This window comes from Doryrhamphus excisus, chromosome 4, assembly GCF_030265055.1.
Source record: "Doryrhamphus excisus isolate RoL2022-K1 chromosome 4, RoL_Dexc_1.0, whole genome shotgun sequence".
In the NCBI taxonomy this organism is placed as follows: Eukaryota; Metazoa; Chordata; class Actinopteri; order Syngnathiformes; family Syngnathidae; genus Doryrhamphus; species Doryrhamphus excisus.
Window position 1 is genome coordinate 25,278,969 of NC_080469.1, and position 19,542 is coordinate 25,298,510.

The following is a 19,542-nucleotide window of genomic DNA, read 5'->3' on the forward strand; positions in this document are numbered from 1 at the left end:
AAAGATATCAAAACAGCTAAAAAGAGGCAGCTAACAATGCACATAATGGGACACGCCCATTCCGCCTATTGGGTCTTTTGGAAAGACCTCCAAAAATTCCCAGCTGAGCGCTCATGCTTAAAATACTACAAGTATTGCATGTAGTAACATGTACATTCATGACAACATACAATACTTGTACTATTTTGGTGGTGTGTCCCATTATGTGCTTGTTTTATCTCTTTTTATATCTTTAGAAAGCAAAGAAACGAGAAACCGGAGCTGTGAGGCCTCGGGAAGAAAAGTGTCCATCAAATCTATCAATTTAGCCACCGGCTGTTCCGGGTCAAAAAAATCCAGAGTCACGACCTGGTGGTTCAAGCTGTGGCCCTATCGGATGGCGAACAGCCGGGAAGGACCCCGAGTCTCTGGAGAGGATGCTAGCAAATTCCCAGCTAATAATAATCACTTTTAAGATATTGATTTATTGTTTATTAATGTGCTTGGATAATTCTACTGTGTCATACTGATTTTTGAATGTTTTGATCAACACTTACAGTACACTACAATATTTAAGGTCAATTCTTATCACATGACAATATTTCATTGGACATGAATATAAATCCACTTTTTGGGGAATTTATTTAATATGTAAAAAAATATGTGTTATGCCTGAAAAAACAAAAAAAAATTAATAATTGAAAGTGTATATCTCACTGCCTGCTGTGATGTGATCACGTTCTGATTTTTTTAAAAAAAAAATTTTTGTACTGAAATTTTATAATAAACATGTATGGTATTGTATGAAGATTTATATGCCAAATAAAGACATGCAGTCGTATTGAATTACATCAATATATATACCAGAACATAATACCGAAATTGATACCCAAAAATATTATTTTTATGAGAATCATCTCATAATATCAACAAAAATAACACAATTTTAACAGAAAGGTTTTTTAACAGAAAGTTGAAATATTAAAAAAAAGTAAATAAAGTCATAATAGTATGAGAAACAAAACAAAATAACCGCCTAATTTCATAATTATAACAAGAAAATAACAACAAAAAAAACAAAAATGGAAACATCGGGTGTAATTTTACAAGAATAAAGTCAAAATATTATGTAAAAAAAATAACACAATTTTAACAAAAAAATTACACAAAAGTTGAAATATTAAAGAAAAAAATTAAGTCATAATAGTACGAGAAACAAAACAAAATAACCCCCTAATTTCATACAAGAATAAAGTCAAAATATTATGTAAAAAATTATAATTTTTATGAGAATTATCTCATAATATCAACAAAAATAACACAATTTTAACAGAAAGGTTTTTTTTACAGAAAAGTTGAAATATTAAAGAAAAAAAATAAAGTCATAATAGTATGAGAAACAAAACAAAATAACCCCCTAATTTCATACAAGAATAAAGTCAAAATATTATGTAAAAAACATAATTTTTAGGAGAATGATCTCATAATATCAGCAAAAATAACACAATTTTAACTGAAAGTTTTTTTTACAGAAAAGTTGAAATATTAAAGAAAAAAACAGAAACAAAACAAAATAACCCCCTAATTTCATAATTATAACAAGAAAATAACATGGAAAATTCAGCTGTAATTTTACAAGAATAAAGTCAAAATATTACCTGAAAAATATTGTCATCGACAGAGAAAAATTTGGAATTTTACGACAATAATCTTATCATACTACCAGGGAATGCAGTTAGGACTGGGTTTAGGTTTAGACCAAAGTCTGTATTTGGGGTAGATATCTGGTATGGGGCTCGAATTAGTGTTCTGTACTTGGTAACATTTAATCCCGGACTGGGTTTCTTCACTATTACATGACAAGAGACTAGTCTAGAGAATAGGGCCAGGATACGGTTTGGGGTTTTTGTTTGACGCTGAGGGATAGATCCTGGACTCGTTTCCGATCCCAACATCTCTTCTACGAAAAAGAAAAAAATTCTTTGGAGAATGCGGGCATCGATCCCGCTACCTCTCGCATGCTAAGCGAGCGCTCTACCATTTGAGCTAATTCCCCTGATGAAGCTGCTCGGCCACAAACTGAACAACTAAATAGTTTTCTCATATGTCAAATGAAATCACACTGTATAAAATAACTTGTACCACGAACTAAGTACTCTTTGAGTTTTCCGCTATGTGTTCTCTAACATATTTAACCAAATTGTTTTGTGCAAAAAAACTTTCTCACAAACTACACTCCAGGTTTTCTTTCCAGGCGTTCACTAAAGCAGGAGCCGAATAGCCAACATGGAACTAACATCACTGTGGTCCAATGTAAGGTCAGGAGGGAAACAAAAACAACATGTCTGCCACCAATCTATCAGACCATTGTTAGCTAGTACGGCCTACGTTGGAGTTCGCATAGACCACGTGAAAAATACTTATTTTTTGACCATCAGTAAAAATAAACTAGTTAAATTGAATGCTGTGTATGAAATACAACAAAAAAAACAAGCATTTTATTTCAAGATAAAACAACGTGAAAAAATTTCGAGCTAGCCAGGAGTCGAACCTAGAATCTTCTGATCCGTAGTCAGACGCGTTATCCATTGCGCCACTAGCCCTGTGTCTAACACACGTACGTTTAGTTTATAAACAATATAACTTCTCACGACTTCTTCCGGTCAACTGTCGTAAAAAGTTAGAATTGTCGCCATGGTAACTTCTGTTCCAAACACACACCGGTAAAAGATGGAGGTCAACACAGCCAATCGTTTCCAGGACCCGGTGGGCCAATTTAAGGCCTACGAGGACTATTTGGACTCCAAAGTGACACCGATGGATTTGTTTTACTTGAAAGTGAGTGAAGTTTGTTGGGCTACTTTGACTTCAACGTCTGGTGACTACTGGTTTCCTAGTTAGAGCCGAACTGGGTTGACTAAACTGCGGAATTAAGATAAACCTTCGAATATGTTTATGAGCACGTGTCGGAGGAACTTCAAAATAAAAATTCAAAGTCAACAAAACATAATCTTGTAATCGGCGTATTAATAACATCGGTGTATAAACAATTTAATGAATAAGTGTTCACATCAAAACCTGCTGTCTTTTGATTGATTGATTTAAAAACTGCAATAAGGTAAATAAAAAAATAAAACAAGTAAGTAAAAAAATGCAGGAAAATACTGAGAGAAAGAAGAAAAGTTAAAAAATAATGTAATAATGTTATTTATGAGAAAAAATAATTCGTGAGAAAAAAATAATATAATATTTTCACGAAAATACTGCAAATTTGTGTTGACAATGCTAACTTCCTTAGCCAAAGACTGCGGAGCCGGGTGACCTTACAATGTTCATCAGCTTCCGGGTCGTCCATTTCAACCAATCAACCAATAATAATAATAATAATATAATTATAAATGTAATTTTCTTCCGTATTGACTATTTAATTGTCATATAATCCATGCCGTATCGAACAATGCATCGGTAGGGCTATGTAATAATTTTTATCGTGCATGATATCCTAGTTTTACGCTGCCATTCTGCGAGGGAACGCAATATTTCCAAAATGATTAATGTAGTCTGGTGCAACTTCACAATTGTAACGCTAGGGGGCAGCAAAATACCTGTAATTATTAAATTAGGTTATTTAATTATGATAGAATTCATATTTATATGTATTATGAAAAATCTAAAGATAATAAGGAAGACAGTAGTCAAACTTGGGTAATGTAACATTAAAAATAAAGAGCGAAGCAGAGTTTACGGGTAAAACAACATTATTTAAGTAGAAGGGCTCCTTTGTCTTTGACGTAATTCCCCCTTTTGTCCACTAGATGGCAGGCTTGTGAAGGATAGCTCCATTTGCTTTGTTTGGACACCTGTGTCCACACCAGGGCAGAACAAGCCGTATCTGACCTGCTAATCAGCTGTCGTCAATCACTGTTTAACCCACCGGGGTCGGGCCGGGCCGGGTCAGCTGACCCGATAATGCCCGGCTCTGATAAATCATCCCTCAGCGGGGCCTGTTTTTCCTGGCCGGCGTTGTTTGGGCCTTTTGACGGAGCGGGGCCTGCCCTGGGAGAGAGGCGCAGCGGCGGTGGAAGAGGTCACGTTACAAAATCATCACCTCCGTCGCCAGGATGGATGTTGCGGGTACGAGTCCAGGTTTCCCGCTGAGTCGGCTCCTTCATGCAGAAAACGGCTTTTGTGCCAAAATCAGAACTGGGGACTCGTTTTTTTGCGGCGCCACATCAAAAGACGGCGGGCGAAGCCAGCGTTTCCGCTCTCTGGTGGAGGCGCACGGCGGGGCGCGGCGGGGCGCGGCGGGGCGCGGCGGGGCGCTTTGGCGGCGTCGAGCTGGCAAGCCGCGGGATCGAACCGTCAGCTCTAGAGCTCGGGTCTGAAACCCCCCCTCACTCGATCTTTATTCATAGAACATGGACGCCTTATTCGCAATACGTATTGTTTCCTGGCTTCTGGCTACCCAGCATGCCTTGCGGCACTTGTTTTGTCGAAAGTTGCTCAAAGTGAAGTATTTTTAAAGTATTTTTAAGTATTTTAAAAAATCCACTCTTGCTTTATAAGCAAAAAAAAATTAAAATATTTTAAAAGAATATACTGCAATTTTGCAAGAAATAAAATGCAATAGTTTTTTTAATAAAAAAATACTTCAATTATCCCAGGAAAAAAAATTAAATTCCTGAATAAAACTAAAAAGACTAAATAACTAAATGACTAAATAAAACTAAAATAACTAAAATGAATAATTTGCAATTTTTATGATTCAATAAGTGGTAATTTTTATTAAAAAATACCAATTTTACGCAAAATATTTACACAAAGTCATTGCCATTTTACTATAAGTAAAGAAAAAGTGACAAGAAAATACTGCATTTTACATAAAATAAAAGTTATAATTTCTCAAAAAGAAGTAATAATTTTTCTTTTAAAAAAAAATACTGCAATTTAATGAGAAAAACATTTGACTTTTATGAGATGAAAAATATTTTTGATAAGAAAATACTGCAATTTTACAAAATAAAAAAGTAATAATTACAGGAAAAAAATTTAAAATATTTTTAAAAAAAGGCAATTTTCAGAGGAAAAACAAGTTTTAGTCCATGAGAAAAATATTTTTGTTGGAAAATCGTGCACTTTTAAGTTCTAATTCAAAGAAAAAGTGACAAGAAAATACTGCATTTTATAAAAAAAAATAAAAGTTGTACTTTCACAAAAAGAAGTAATAATTTTTCTTTTGAAAAATACTGCAATTTAATGAGAAAAACAGTTTACTTTTATGAGATAAAAACATATTTTTGGAATAAAATACTGCAGTTTTACAAAATAAAAAAAGTTGTAATTACAAGAAAAAAAAATAAAATAAATTTTCAGAGAAAAAACAAGTTTTACTTTTATGAGAAAAAATATTTTTGTGAGAAAATATTGCAATTTTAAAAAGAAAAAGGAATAGTTTTTTACATGAAAATGTGACAAGATATAAATGTTATAATTTCACCTTAAGAAGTAATAATTTTTATTATAAAAATACTGCCATTGTATAATAAAGAAGTTTGGCTTCTATGAGACAAAAATAATTTATTTTTATTAAAAAAAAAAAAAGAAAAAGGAATATTTTTTTACATGAAAATGTGACAAGATATAAATGTTATAATTTCACCTTAAGAAGTAATAATTTTTATTATAAAAATACTGCCATTGTACAAGAAACAAGTTTGGCTTCTATGAGACAAAAATAATTTATTTTTATTTAAAAAAAAAAAAAAGAAAAAGGAATATTTTTTTACATTAAAATTTGACAAGAAATAAATGTTATAATTTCACCTTAAGAAGTAATAATTTTTATTATAAAAATACTGCCATTGTACAAGAAAGAAGTTTGGCTTATATGAGACAAAAATAATTTATTTGTATTAAAAAAAAATAAAGAAAAATGAATAAATTTTACAAGAAAATTTGCCATGAAATAAATGTAAATATTTCACCTTAAGAAGTAATAATTTTTATTATAAAAATACTGCCATTGTACAAGAAACAAGTTTGGCTTCTATGAGACAAAAATAATTTATTTTTATAAAAAAAAATAAAGAAAAATGAATAAATTTTACAAGAAAATTTGACATGAAATAAATATTATTATATTATTATTATTATTATAAATATTATTAATAATCTATTTTTATAAAAAAAAACGCAGTTCCACTATACTGCAATTACTGCAATTTTACAAAATAAAAAAAATGTCGTCCATTTTCCGACGCAGCTCCTTTTTGTTTGGACTTCCAGAGCAGGGAGTCGGCCCGGAAGCTGGTGGAACACGGCCACAAGGGCACGGTGCTGAGCCGGGAGGAATTTGAGGAGCGGAAAGCATCTGTGATGGCGGCGGCGACGGCGGCGAGGGCGGCGACGGCCCGCTACGAGAGGAACCATCCGATGTGAGTTTCTCTTTGTGGCACTTCCATTTTCCCAGAAAAGGAAGTTCTATGAGAAAATGTGTCCGAAAGGAGTAGGAAGAAGCAGAGCTTATTAAATCCTACCCCCTCCCCCGTCTGTTACTTTTACAATCTGTTTCCTTTGTTCACTTCCTGCCTACTCCAGATTTTCCATTTTTTTTTCAATGAGTTGTTAAATGAGATGTTTAGAATGTGCCCAGGGCCGCGAGTGGCCCCCGGGCCGCACTTGGGACACCCCCTGATGTATAGGTGTAAGAACGCCAAGCTGCCCCGCATGTGTTTCCTGTCTTATCTGGCCACGTGGTCACACGTGATTCCATTTAAAGGTTGCGTCCAACCGCTGATTAGAAACCTCTTTTCTTTGCGGTCCGACCCCCCCGACCCCCCCCCCCCCAACCACCCGCCCCCCAGCTCCCAAGCGCTGCAGCAAATAAAGTCAAGGTGGGAGTAATTAAAGCGCGTGGCGAGGAACAGAAGCCATCGCTCTTTTCTTCCTCCATCAGCAGCACTCGGAGAACAAAGCAGAAGATGCAAACACTTCCATCAAAACCTAACCACTTCCTGCCCTTCATCAACACCACCGGCGAGGGGGCGGAGTCTGGGAGGGGCGTGTCATTTAGGATGCTGGGGAGGAGGTTATTCCCATCATATTCCCATAATATGATGACATTATTCCTATAATATTACAGCATTATTCTCATAATATGCCAATAACATGATGACATTATTCCATAATATTACAGCATTATTCCCATAATATTCCCATAAAATGATGACATTATTCCCATAATATTACAGCATTATTCCCATAATATTACAGTGTTATTCCCATAATATTTCCATAAAATGATGACATCATTCCCATAATATTACAGCATTATTCTCATAATATTCCAATAACATGATGACTTTATTCTCATAATATTACAGCATTATTCACACAATATTCCAATAACATGATGACTTTATTCCCATAATGTTATAGCATTATTCCCATAATATTCCCATAATATGATTACATTATTCCCATAATATTGCAGCATTATTCCCATAATATTCCCATAAAATGACATAATTCCCATAATATTACAGCATTATTGCCATAATATTCCAATAACATGATGACTTTATTCCCACAATATTACAGCATTATTCCCATAATATTACAGTGTTATTCCCATAATATTTCCATAAAATGATGACATCATTCCCATAATATTACAGCATTATTCTCATAATATTCCAATAACATGATGACTTTATTCCCATAATATTACAGCATTATTTCCATAATATTCCCATAAAATTATGACATTCCCATAATATTACAGCATTATTCCCATAATATTCCCATAAAATGATGACATTATTCCCATAATATTACAGCATTATTCCCATAATATTCCCATAAAATTATTACATTATTCCATAATTTTACAGCATTATTCCCATCATATTCCTTTAATATAATTACATTATTCCCATAATATTACAGCATTATTCCCATAATATTCCCATAAAATGACATAATTCCCATAATATTACAGCATTATTCCAATCATATTCCAATAACATGATGACTTTATTCCCATAATGTTACAGCCTTATTCCCACAATATTCCCATAATATGATAACTTTATTCCCATAATATTACAGCATTATTCCCATAATTCCCATAAAATGATGACATTATTCCCATAATATTACAGCAATATTCCCATAATATTCCCATAATATGATTACATTCTTCCATAATATTACAGCGTTATTCCCATAATATTCCCATAAAATTATGACATTATTCCCATAATATTACAGCGTTATCCCCATAATATTCCCATAAAATGATGACATCATTCCCTAATATTACAGCATTATTCCCATCATATTCCTTTAATACGATTACATTATTCCCATAATATTACAGCATTATTCCATAATATTCCCATAAATTGATATTCCCATAATATTACAGAATTATTCCCATAATATTCCAATAACATGATGACTTTATTCCCATAATATTACAGCATTATTCACATAATATTCCCATAATATGATGACTTTATTCCCATAATAGTACAGCATTATTCCAATAATATTATAACATTATTCCTATAATATGATGATTTTATTCCCATAATGATCCAGCATTATTCCAATAATATTCCCACAATATGATGACTTTATTCCCATTATTCCACATTATTCCCATAATATGATGACTTTATTCCCATTATTCCACATTATTCCCATAATATGATGATTTTATTCCCATAATAATCCAGCATTATTCCCAAAATATTCCCATAATATCATGACTTTTTTTTTACAATAATATTACTACATTATTCCCATAATACTCCCATAATATGATGACGTTATTCTCCTAATATTAGGAAGAAATATTTGGAAAATAGAAATATAGAAATATTTTAATAATTTTGCAACAATTTTGGAATATAATTTTTCATCCATTCACCAAAATAAATGCATGGTCATTTAAGGGTCCCGTCCCACCTTCAAACGGGCTCACCTTGTTCTTTTGCGGCTCTCGGCCCTTTTGGGGCCACACGCTGACGCCCTTTTGGGGCCACGCCCTGACCAAATAATGGCACGACGGACCCGGCATAGCGTCTCTTTGTTAGCGCGCTAGCTCGCCAAAGCCCTTCTTTCACTTCACGGGGAGAGAGCGTCGTCCTTAAGAAAAGAGACGGGCCAACAAGGGGGCAGCATCCCCCCACGCCCTCACCCCTCACTGGTATTTTATTACCACAGGTGCGAGGGTGGGGGTGGGGGTGGGGGGACGGGGTGCACGCATTGATCAGATGCACGCTACAGGCGAGGTTGAGCCTTAATTGAAAACAGCTCTATTTATACACCTGCAGGCACTAAAGGTCTCCGGGAGAGCAGAGCTTGAAAAGGAAGGGGGCGGGGGCCGGGGGGCGAGGGGGGCGGGGGGGTCATTCGCAGGTGCAAAACTCTTTATCACAACACGGCCGCGCACAAATCCATCACTCCACTTCCAAGACTGCAAATTGTCTTTGTGTTTTCCCTGATCCACCGGCCAAGAGCATTACATGGGGCAGGGGGGCAGGGGGCGGGCGGAAGGGTCACAAGGTCATTTCGGTAGAAGCCCGATCCTAAAAAGGAAAGAAGAGGCAATCTTCCCGACTTGGGAAGAAGAGGCGCTCACGTTGAGAAGACGGTGTCGTAATTCACTTTTTAAAAGCGGCGGACCCCCGGACAAGGGGCGGCCTGCTTGCACGTGTGTTGCTATGGTAACGGCAACAACGCTTTGTATTGATATACACATATTATACCTCCACGGAACCGCAAAAACATCATCTATAAGCGTAACTTCAAAGCTTGGAAAACTTAGAAAACAAAAGACCCGTCAACATAGAAAAATGCCGGCAGCACTCGTGCAGCCCCACACCGCTATCCCACCTCAATCAAGGGAGAATGTCACCATCCATTAATCTACAATTACTCTTTCCCAAAAATTAACCACAGCTACTTGATACCGACAGCACTCTTGAGAAAGTCACAGTAGATGAACCGCAACTCGACAGCACTCATGCAGCCCCAGATTGTGACACTACCACCACCAAAAAAGCAGATTTTCAGAATGTCACATACATATGTATATGAATGAACATGTACTACATATAGGAGTTCATGTTTATCCCAATGAACCGCAACTCCCTACTGCCGACAGCACTCATGCAGCCCCAGATTGTGACACTACCACCACCAAAAAAAGCAGATTTTCAGAATGTCACATACATATGTATATGAATGAACATGTACATATAGGAGTTCATGTTTCTCCCAATGAACCGCAACTCCCTACTGCCGACAGCACTCATGCAGCCCCAGATTGTGACACTACCACCACCAAAAAAGCTGATTTTCAGAATGTCACATACATATGTATATGAATGAACATGTACATATTGGAGTTCATGTTTCTCCCAATGAACCGCAACTCCCTACTGCCGACAGCACTCATGCAGCCCCAGATTGTGACACTACCACCACCAGAGGAGCAGATTTTCAGAATGTCACATACATATGTATATGAATGAACATGTACATATAGGAGTTCATGTTTCTCCCAATGAACCGCAACTCCCTAATGCCGACAGCACTCATGCAGCCCCAGATTGTGACACTACCACCACCAAAAAAAGCAGATTTTCAGAATGTCACATACATATGTATATGAATGAACATGTACATATAGGAGTTCATGTTTATCCCAATGAACCGCAACTCCTTAATGCCGACAGCACTCATGCAGCCCCAGATTGTGACACTACCACCACCAAAAAAGCAGATTTTCAGAATGTCATATACATAGTATGTATATGAATGAACATGTACATATTGGAGTTCATGTTTCTCCCAATGAACCGCAACTCCCTAATGCCGACAGCACTCATGCAGCCCCAGATTGTGACACTACCACCACCAAAGGAGCAGATTTTCAGAATGTCACATACATATGTATATGAATGAACATGTACATATTGGAGTTCATGTTTCTCCCAATGAACCGCAACTCCCTACTGCCGACAGCACTCATGCAGCCCCAGATTGTGACACTACCACCACCAAAAAAGCTGATTTTCAGAATGTCACATACATATGTATATGAATGAACATGTACATATTGGAGTTCATGTTTCTCCCAATGAACCGCAACTCCCTACTGCCGACAGCACTCGTGCAGCCCCAGATTGTGACACTACCACCACCAATGGAGCAGATTTTCAGAATGTCATATACATAGTATGTATATGAATGAACATGTACATATAGGAGTTCATGTTTCTCCCAATGAACCGCAACTCCCTACTGCCGACAGCACTCATGCAGCCCCAGATTGTGACACTACCACCACCAAAAAAGCAGATTTTCAGAATGTCACATACATATGTATATGAATGAACATGTACATATTGGAGTTCATGTTTCTCCCAATGAACCGCAACTCCCTACTGCTGACAGCACTCGTGCAGCTCCAGATTGTGACACTACCACCACCAAAAAAGCAGATTTTCAGAATGTCATATACATGTGTATATGAATGAACATGTACATATTGGAGTTCATGTTTCTACCAATGAACCGCAACTCCCTACTGCCGACAGCACTCATGCAGCCCCAGATTGTGACACTACCACCACCAAATGAGCAGATTTTCAGAATGTCATATACATATGTATATGAATGAACATGTACATATTGGAGTTCATGTTTCTCCCAATGAACCGCAACTCCCTACTGCCGACAGCACTCATGCAGCCCCAGATTGTGACACTACCACCACCAAAGGAGCAGATTTTCAGAATGTCACCTACATAGTATGTATATGAATGAACATGTGCATATAGGAGTTCATGTTTCTACCAATGAACCGCAACTCCCTAATGCCGGCAGCACTTGTGCAGTCACGTTAACAAAAATTGTGGAATTGGAAATGACACTACCACCATCTTTCCATGACGTCACAGCACACGTTGGAAATCATCTTTCCCAAATTGAACCTCAGCTTCCCGGTGCCGGAAGCACTCATGCAGCCCCCGGACTGCAACACTACCACCAGAAAGGGAGCAGATCTTCAGCACAGACGATACTGGATGTGTGTCAGTGGGCAGTAATAGTGTAATACTGACTACTCTAAAGTATATGTAGTCGTAGTAGAGGTAGTAGTAGAGTATATGTAGTTGTAGTAGTGCAGTAGTGTAGTATGAGGGCTGTACTTTTGTCGGATGCTGTGTGTGTGTTCCGCTGCGAGAGCGTGACAAGTCAACTTTGATGGCGCTAAAGGCTAATTGATCGTTAGTAAAGGCCGGCCTGGAAGCCATTGCACTCGCTGATTAAGGAAGCAATAAATTAGCTTCCTTTGACGGGACCAGCATCTGGAGCGGCAGCCATGATGAAAGTCTCCGAGAGGAATTTTGGAAAAGATCCCACCTCGGTCCATCCTCGCTTTTGTCCGCTGTTACCTTCCATTCGTAGCACCCAGTGACCGACATCTTCCAGTACTCCGTTTGACTTCTTCATTAATTTTGCCAGGAAAAAATCGGAATATTTTCCCATCGTGTATGATTTTTTTTCCTCCTAAAATTGCCACTTTTGTCTTGTAAAATTGCAATAATTACTGCAATTTTTGTCAAATTATTTATTTTTTCCTCAGAATATTCTTTCTCGTAAAATTGCAGTATTGCACATAAATTAGTACTTTTTATTATTACTTTTGACAGCCCTAAAAATATATAAATGTATGTAAATTATTAAAATTATTAAAAAAAAATAATATATTGAAATTATTCTATAAATATAAAAATATTAAAAATATTTATGTTATTAAAAAAAACATACTGCAATTTTACCATTTTACCAAACCTTTAATGCCACTAGAAAAATTCAATTATAAGAAAAAAAATAATATTTTATGAGGGAAAAAAGTACAGGAAAATGCTGCTGGTTTACAAAAAGCTTAAAAAAAATTATAAAATATTGGTGTTTTACAATATATTTTTTAATATACCTAAAATAGAAATATATCTCAGAAAATGGCAACTTATTTCTTGTCCATTTACAACTTCTTCTAATATTAAACCAATATTTTAAATTTATTACAGTAATTATAAAATAATAAATATATATCTCAGAACAAATTGGATTAAAAAAAAATCTGAAAAATGAATATGCACATTTTTAAAAGATTTTAAAAGATTTTTAAAAGATTTTGAATTTGTCTTGAAAAATTGTAATAATTACTGCAATGTTGTAAAAAATATTCTGATTTTATCTTGTAAAATTGCAAAATATTTTTAATTAATTTTAACTTTACTTAACATGAACTTTTTCTCATATTAAAGCTTTTGAAAAATGGTTATTATTATCCGTGCCCCCCATTTTTTTCCACATAAAATTGCAGTATTTTCTCATGAAAATTATGATTTTTTTTGTGCGTGAAAGTGAATCTTTTTTCTCCTAAAATATGACTTTCATTGTTTTTCTTTTAAAACTGCCATATTTTCTCATAAAGAATATTTACTTTTTTTATTCAATCTTTCACATTTTGAAAGGAGTTTATTTAAAAAAAAAATAATTACTGCAATATATACAATAATTTTCCCCACATAATATACTGAATTTGTCTTATAAAATTGCAGTATTATCTCATAAAAATAACAACTTTATATTTGTAGCAGTAAGTTTAAAAAAAGGTTATTTATCAACCATTTACATTAAAAGAAAATATTATGGCATTTTTTTTTATTTTTTACATTTTGAAAGGAGTTTCTTTTTTTTTTAAATACAATAATTACTGCAATATTGTACAATAATTTTCCCCACAATATATACAGAATTTTTCTTATAAAATTGCAGTATTATCTCATAAAAATAACAACTTTATATTTGAATCAGTAAGTTTAAAAAAATTGCAGCTTATTTCTCAACCATTTACATTAAAAGAAAATATTATGGTATTTTAAAAAAATATATTGAATATAGTAAAAAATAATATATAATATATATAATAAAAATATATATATTTTAGTATAAATAAATTGTCAAAAATTGAAATAAAAATGAAAAAATATAGTATTTTTGTCTTGAAGAATTGCAATAATGACTGCGATATGTTGCAGTGGTTCCTGGTTGCTGCCCTGATTGAGTCGTTCAGCAAGCGAGAGGAGTCATTCGTAATAACTCGCCCGGTGTAATATTTCTACCTCTCTTTTTTTTTTTTTTTTTTTTTTTTTTTACGATCCAGATGGCGAGCGTTGGTTGACTTCCCTTCCTCCGACTCTTGTAATAATTTCACGGCCCATCTGCATTGACGGGATCACAGCGGGCTAATTAGCTAGTCATTAGCCTCTAATAATAACAGCCGGCTCGTTATGTCGTCTAAATGAGCCTTGATACCCCCCTGTGCCCCCCCCAGCCCCGACCCCCCCCCAAAAAAAGTGTTTTGGTCAAGTTGTGTTCACCATCCATGACTTCGTTTGAGTGTGTGTTGCTTCAGCTACTGGAAGGGGTACCCCCCCCCCCCACTACACCCCCCACGTCCCACTTGCCTCCTCAACACCTGTGTTTACTTTGGGCCCCCCCCCCCCCCCCTCAACCACCCCCACCACCAATACCGCGTGACCCAGCAGTGCGCCTGCAGCCTCCAACTATGTGCTGCTGCTGCATTTTTACCAAGCTAGCGCTCTCTCATTGGGAAGGGGGGGCATGGTGAGGGGGACGGGGACGGGGACGGGGGGGCGCAGGCAAAGCTTTGGTAGAAATCTCCAAGTTCTAAGAAAGGTTTGTAGTGGACTGGCATGCGTCCTTGTTGGAAGGAAGGCAAGAGTTTCATAACCTCATTATATCCATCCACCCCCAGCCCCCCGCCCCCCCACTTTTCAAACTCTATTTATGACCTTTTTTTTTTACGGCCGTTCTCCCCCATCTCTCAACACCGGACCTCATATTTCATACCATAACATCTGCTGTCGGCTGACTTCTCTCAATAAAGCAACCAAACTAAACACTACATGAACTCGGAAATAAAGGCTTAGTGCGCATGTCTTAATTACGCAAAACTAATTTAATAAATTTAATAAATTCATAATTAAATAAATAAATAATTTAATTCATAATAATGAATATTACATAATTTAATAAATTAGTTACCACCGTTAACGCATTATGTTTGGCAGCCCTAAAAATATTATAGTATACAAAAAATATTATATAAGAAAAATATTTATTAAAAAAAAAAACATACTGCAATTTTACCATGAAAAAACTTTTTATGCCACTAGAAAAACTCAATTATAAGAAAAAAACTGCTGTTTTATAAATAATAAAAAGTATAAGAAAATGCTGCTGGTTTACAAAAATGTCTTAATTTCATGAAAAAAATGAGAAACTATTGCTGTTTTATAATAAAAAAAATATGTTTATTCCACAACAAAAAGTAATAGTTTTAATTAAAAAAAATAATTAAAAAAAAATGCTAATTCCATGACAAAAAGTGAGAATTTAAGATTTAAGACAATAAAAAACATTTTTAAATTTATTTTCATGATTAAAAAAATTCTAAGAAATTACAGCAATTTTGCAAAAAAAAATTATAAATTATTAAATTATTTAAAAATTATAAATAAAAATTTGTTTAATTAGAGTTGCCACAGCCAGATAGTTGCCATTGGGGATACATGTTTTGTAATACCACAAAAAAATCCTAAGAAAATGCAGAAATTTTATGAAAAAAAGGAAAAAAATTTAATGTCATGATAAAATGTAAGAATTTTAGATTTAAGACGATAAAGCATTTTTTTTCATTGTCATGATAAAAAAATATATAAATAAAATAAAATAAAAATTAATACAAACAAAACTAAAATGAATCAACATTAATCAAAATTTTAATTAAATTAGTTTAATTAGAGTTGCCACAGCCAGACATGTTTTGTAATACTACAAAAAAATTCCTAAAAAAATCCTAAATGCTGAAATTTTATGATTTTTAAAAAAATGTTAATTCCACGATAAAAAGTAAGAATTTTAGATTTAAGGCAATTGAGCATTTTTTAAAATTTTCATGATTAAAAAATTTTAAGAAATTACAGCAATTTTGCAATAATGTTATCAAATAAAATAAAATTAATTAAAAACAAATAAAAATTAATAAAATTTAATTAAAATTAATTTTTAAAAAAATCTAAAAAAAACTGTTAAAATTCATTTTAAAAATTAATAAAAAAAAAACTATAAAAAATTATAAACAATTCATAAAAAATAATAAAAATTAAAATTAAATGTATTCAAACAAAAAGGCGATGTGACCGTGACGTGAAATAGAGACGAGCAGCGTTGAGGTTCGTCACGACCGCAAGCGTGAGGCGAGCAATGAGCTGTTTACGGCCTTCCGCCGGCGAAGTCGCTGCGTCTCCCCTCGGCCAGCTTTTCACACTCCACGCTGGAGCGACGCCAGACGTCTTTCCCGCCCTGGTACGGCCGTGTTAACTGTTCAAATATTGGTGCTGCTGTTTTCTCAGGTGCGGATCCATTAGCGAGCTGCCAGGCCTCGCGTTTCCGTGGAAACGGGCCAGCTCCCAGCGTAAAAAGGCTGCCTCAGTATCGCACGGATCGCTTGAAATATTGGATATGGTCAACATTGCTTGTATGAAAAAAAGAACCGTGGACAAAATGTGGTCTTGTTGGAAAGAAACTGCATTTCAACCCTTCATTTATCCTCATTTATGTCAGATATTTTACTTGCATTTTTTATTATTATTATGACTATTTTTTTGCAATTATTTAAAGGCAATTTGTTTTATTTAATGAAATGTAAGACTCAAGATATGACACACAATTATATAAATATAATTGTTATTGTTACTATTTTATTTTTAATTCATTTTTTAAAGTGTTATTGTTTCTATAAATATATTATAAAATATTTTTTATTATTATTACAATTGATTTTTCATTTAATGTTTTTAAATGAAAAAATATTTTTTTAATAAAATTTAAGATTTTTTAAAAAAATATTTATTGAAGTAAACATAATATATTTAATTTTATAATTTTTATTCTAATTACTTTTTTATGTTATTTGAAGTGTTATTGTTTGTAATAAATATATTATAAAATATTTTTTATTATTATTACAATTGTTTTTTTCATTCAATGTTTTAAAAAATATTTTTAAAATAAAATTCAAGATTTTTAAAAAATATTTATTGAAGTAAACATAATATATTTAATTTTATAAGTTTTATTCTAATTACTTTTTTATGTTATTTGAAGTGTTATTGTTTTAATAAATATATTATAAAATAGTTTTATTATTATTACAATTGTTTTTTTCATTTAATGTTTTTAAAAAATATTTTTAAAATAAAATTTAAGATGTTTGTAATGTGAAGAAATGAAAAATATTTATTGACATAAACATAATATATTTAATTTTATAAGTTTTATTCTAATTACTTTTTTATGTTATTTGAAGTGTTATTGTTTTTAATAAATATATTATAAAATATTTTTATTATTATTACAATTGTATTTTTCATTTAATGTTTTAAAAAATATTTTTTAAATAATAAAATATTATAAATTATAAAATATTTTTATTATTATTACAATTGGTTTTTTTCATTTAATGTTTTTAAAAAATATTTTTAAAATAAAATTTTAGATTTTTGTAATGTGAAGAAATGAAAAATATTTATTGAATTAAACATAATATATTTAATTGTATAAGTTTTATTCTAATTACTATTTTTTTATGTTATTTGAAGAAAACATTTTAATTTTTTATTTAAATTGATTTAAGAATGTCATTTATGATAATATGTTTTATTATTATTTATTGTTTATTTTATTAAAAACAACTTTTTCATTTAATCAAATGTAAGAAAGACACTGCATCTATTGTTATTATATGCAATAGATTTTATTTTATTTTATTAATAATAATAATAATAATAATAATAATAATAATAATTTTATTTATTTATTATGTTTTTAGAATTATTACCTTTTTAATTACATTTTTTTGAAAGTTTTTTTTAAGATAAATGTTATATATTATATATGATATGAATACATGACAGTAACTATTGAGGGAGAAGATCGGGAAAACCTTTGTTAAAGTGTCGCCCCCCCCCCCCCAGGACGGCGTGGAACGCAGGAAGCCAAGTGAAGGATAACTTCCTGAAGGCGCTGGGCGAGCGCGAGGAAGCCAACCGCGCTGGGAAAATGACAGTGAGTACATTTTGGCTACGTAACGGGATTCCCCTCAAGTATTGGGCCCATTCCATTAGCCATGGGAACGTTATCCGTGCTGTGTCAAGTCAAGTGGAAATGCCTGCCACCCCCCCCCCCCCAACCTTACCCCCCCACTCTCAGGCCAGCTGGGCTGCCCCTCTCCCAATTAGATGTTACCAAACACCCCCTTTCCCAGTATTCTTTACACATTCCAGCTTGCATTGTTTGGAGCCGGGATGTTCCGTTAGCATCCTATCATGGCAGACCACAACGTCTTTAGAGTAGTCAATGTGCGGCTTGTGTAGTAGTCTAGTGTACAGTACAGTACAGTATGTCCAATATGAATATCATGTATAATATATGTATATTGTGTCCTTAGTGACACATTACTTGTTGGAATTCACCTTTCTCACAAATGAACCGCAGCTCCTCAGTGCGGGCAGCACTCGTGCACCCCTGGACCGTGACACTACACCCATAAAAGGAGCAGCTTTTCAGACGCTCACATTACTTGTTGGAATTCACCTTTCTCACAAATGAACCGCAGCTCCTTAGTGCTGGCAGCACTCGTGCACCCCTGAACCGTGACAATACCCCCACAAAAGGAGCAGCTTTTGAGAAGCTCATATTACTTGTTGGAATTCACCTTTCTCATAAATGGACCGCAGCGCCGGCAGCACTCGTGCACCCCTGGACCGTGACACTACACCCATAAAAGGAGCAGCTTTTCAGAAGCTCACATTACTTGTTGGAATTCACCTTTCTCACAAATGAACCGCAGATCCTTGGTGCTGGCAGCACCCGTGCACCCCTTGACGGTGACCCTTGTACCACCAAGGGAGCAAATCTTCAGAATATCAACATTACCTTCGGAATTCATTTTGTATGTCCAATATGAATATCATGTATAATATATGTATATTGTGTCCTTAGTGGGAATATGTATGTCTTGGAATTGGACTTCCCTGGTGCCGGTAGCACTCGTGCATCCCGAGAAGACACCCCCACTCAGAATGTGAACAGTACTTGTTATACTTCACTTTCCCAAAAAAGAGTTCCGGGAGCACTCGTGCACCCCTGGACCGCGACCCTTGCACCACCAAGGGAGCAAATCTTCAGAATATCAACATTACCTTAGGAATTCATCTAATTCAAAAATGAATAGCAGCTCCTTAGGGCTGGCAGCACTCATGCACCCCTGGACCATGACACTACAACACAAAAGGAGCAGTTTTTCCAGAAAGTCACATTACTTGTTGGAATTTGCCTTTCTCACAAATGAACCGCAGCACCTTAGTGATGGCAGCACTCGTGCACACC

The 19,542-nt window shown here is 34.3% G+C and overlaps 1 protein-coding gene and 2 non-coding genes across 3 annotated transcripts in view; 1 reads left to right on the forward strand and 2 right to left on the reverse strand.

Annotated features, from left to right (window-relative positions):
- Positions 1-1,962: 1,962 nt before the first annotated feature.
- Positions 1,963-2,035, reverse strand: trnaa-agc (transfer RNA alanine (anticodon AGC)). The gene has a single exon. It is a non-coding gene; the product is annotated as a tRNA-Ala (tRNA).
- Positions 2,036-2,509: 474 nt separating this feature from the next.
- Positions 2,510-2,582, reverse strand: trnar-acg (transfer RNA arginine (anticodon ACG)). Its single transcript has one exon. It is a non-coding gene; the product is annotated as a tRNA-Arg (tRNA).
- Positions 2,583-2,678: 96 nt separating this feature from the next.
- The window catches only part of cfap299 (cilia and flagella associated protein 299), a 70,671-nt gene continuing 53,807 nt past the window's right edge, over positions 2,679-19,542 (forward strand). The window contains exons 1-3 of the mRNA XM_058070057.1: positions 2,679-2,817; positions 6,265-6,413; positions 18,129-18,219. Coding sequence (XP_057926040.1) covers positions 2,710-2,817; positions 6,265-6,413; positions 18,129-18,219 — 348 coding nt within the window. The 5' untranslated portion in view covers positions 2,679-2,709. The remainder of the gene's footprint in view (positions 2,818-6,264; positions 6,414-18,128; positions 18,220-19,542) is intronic.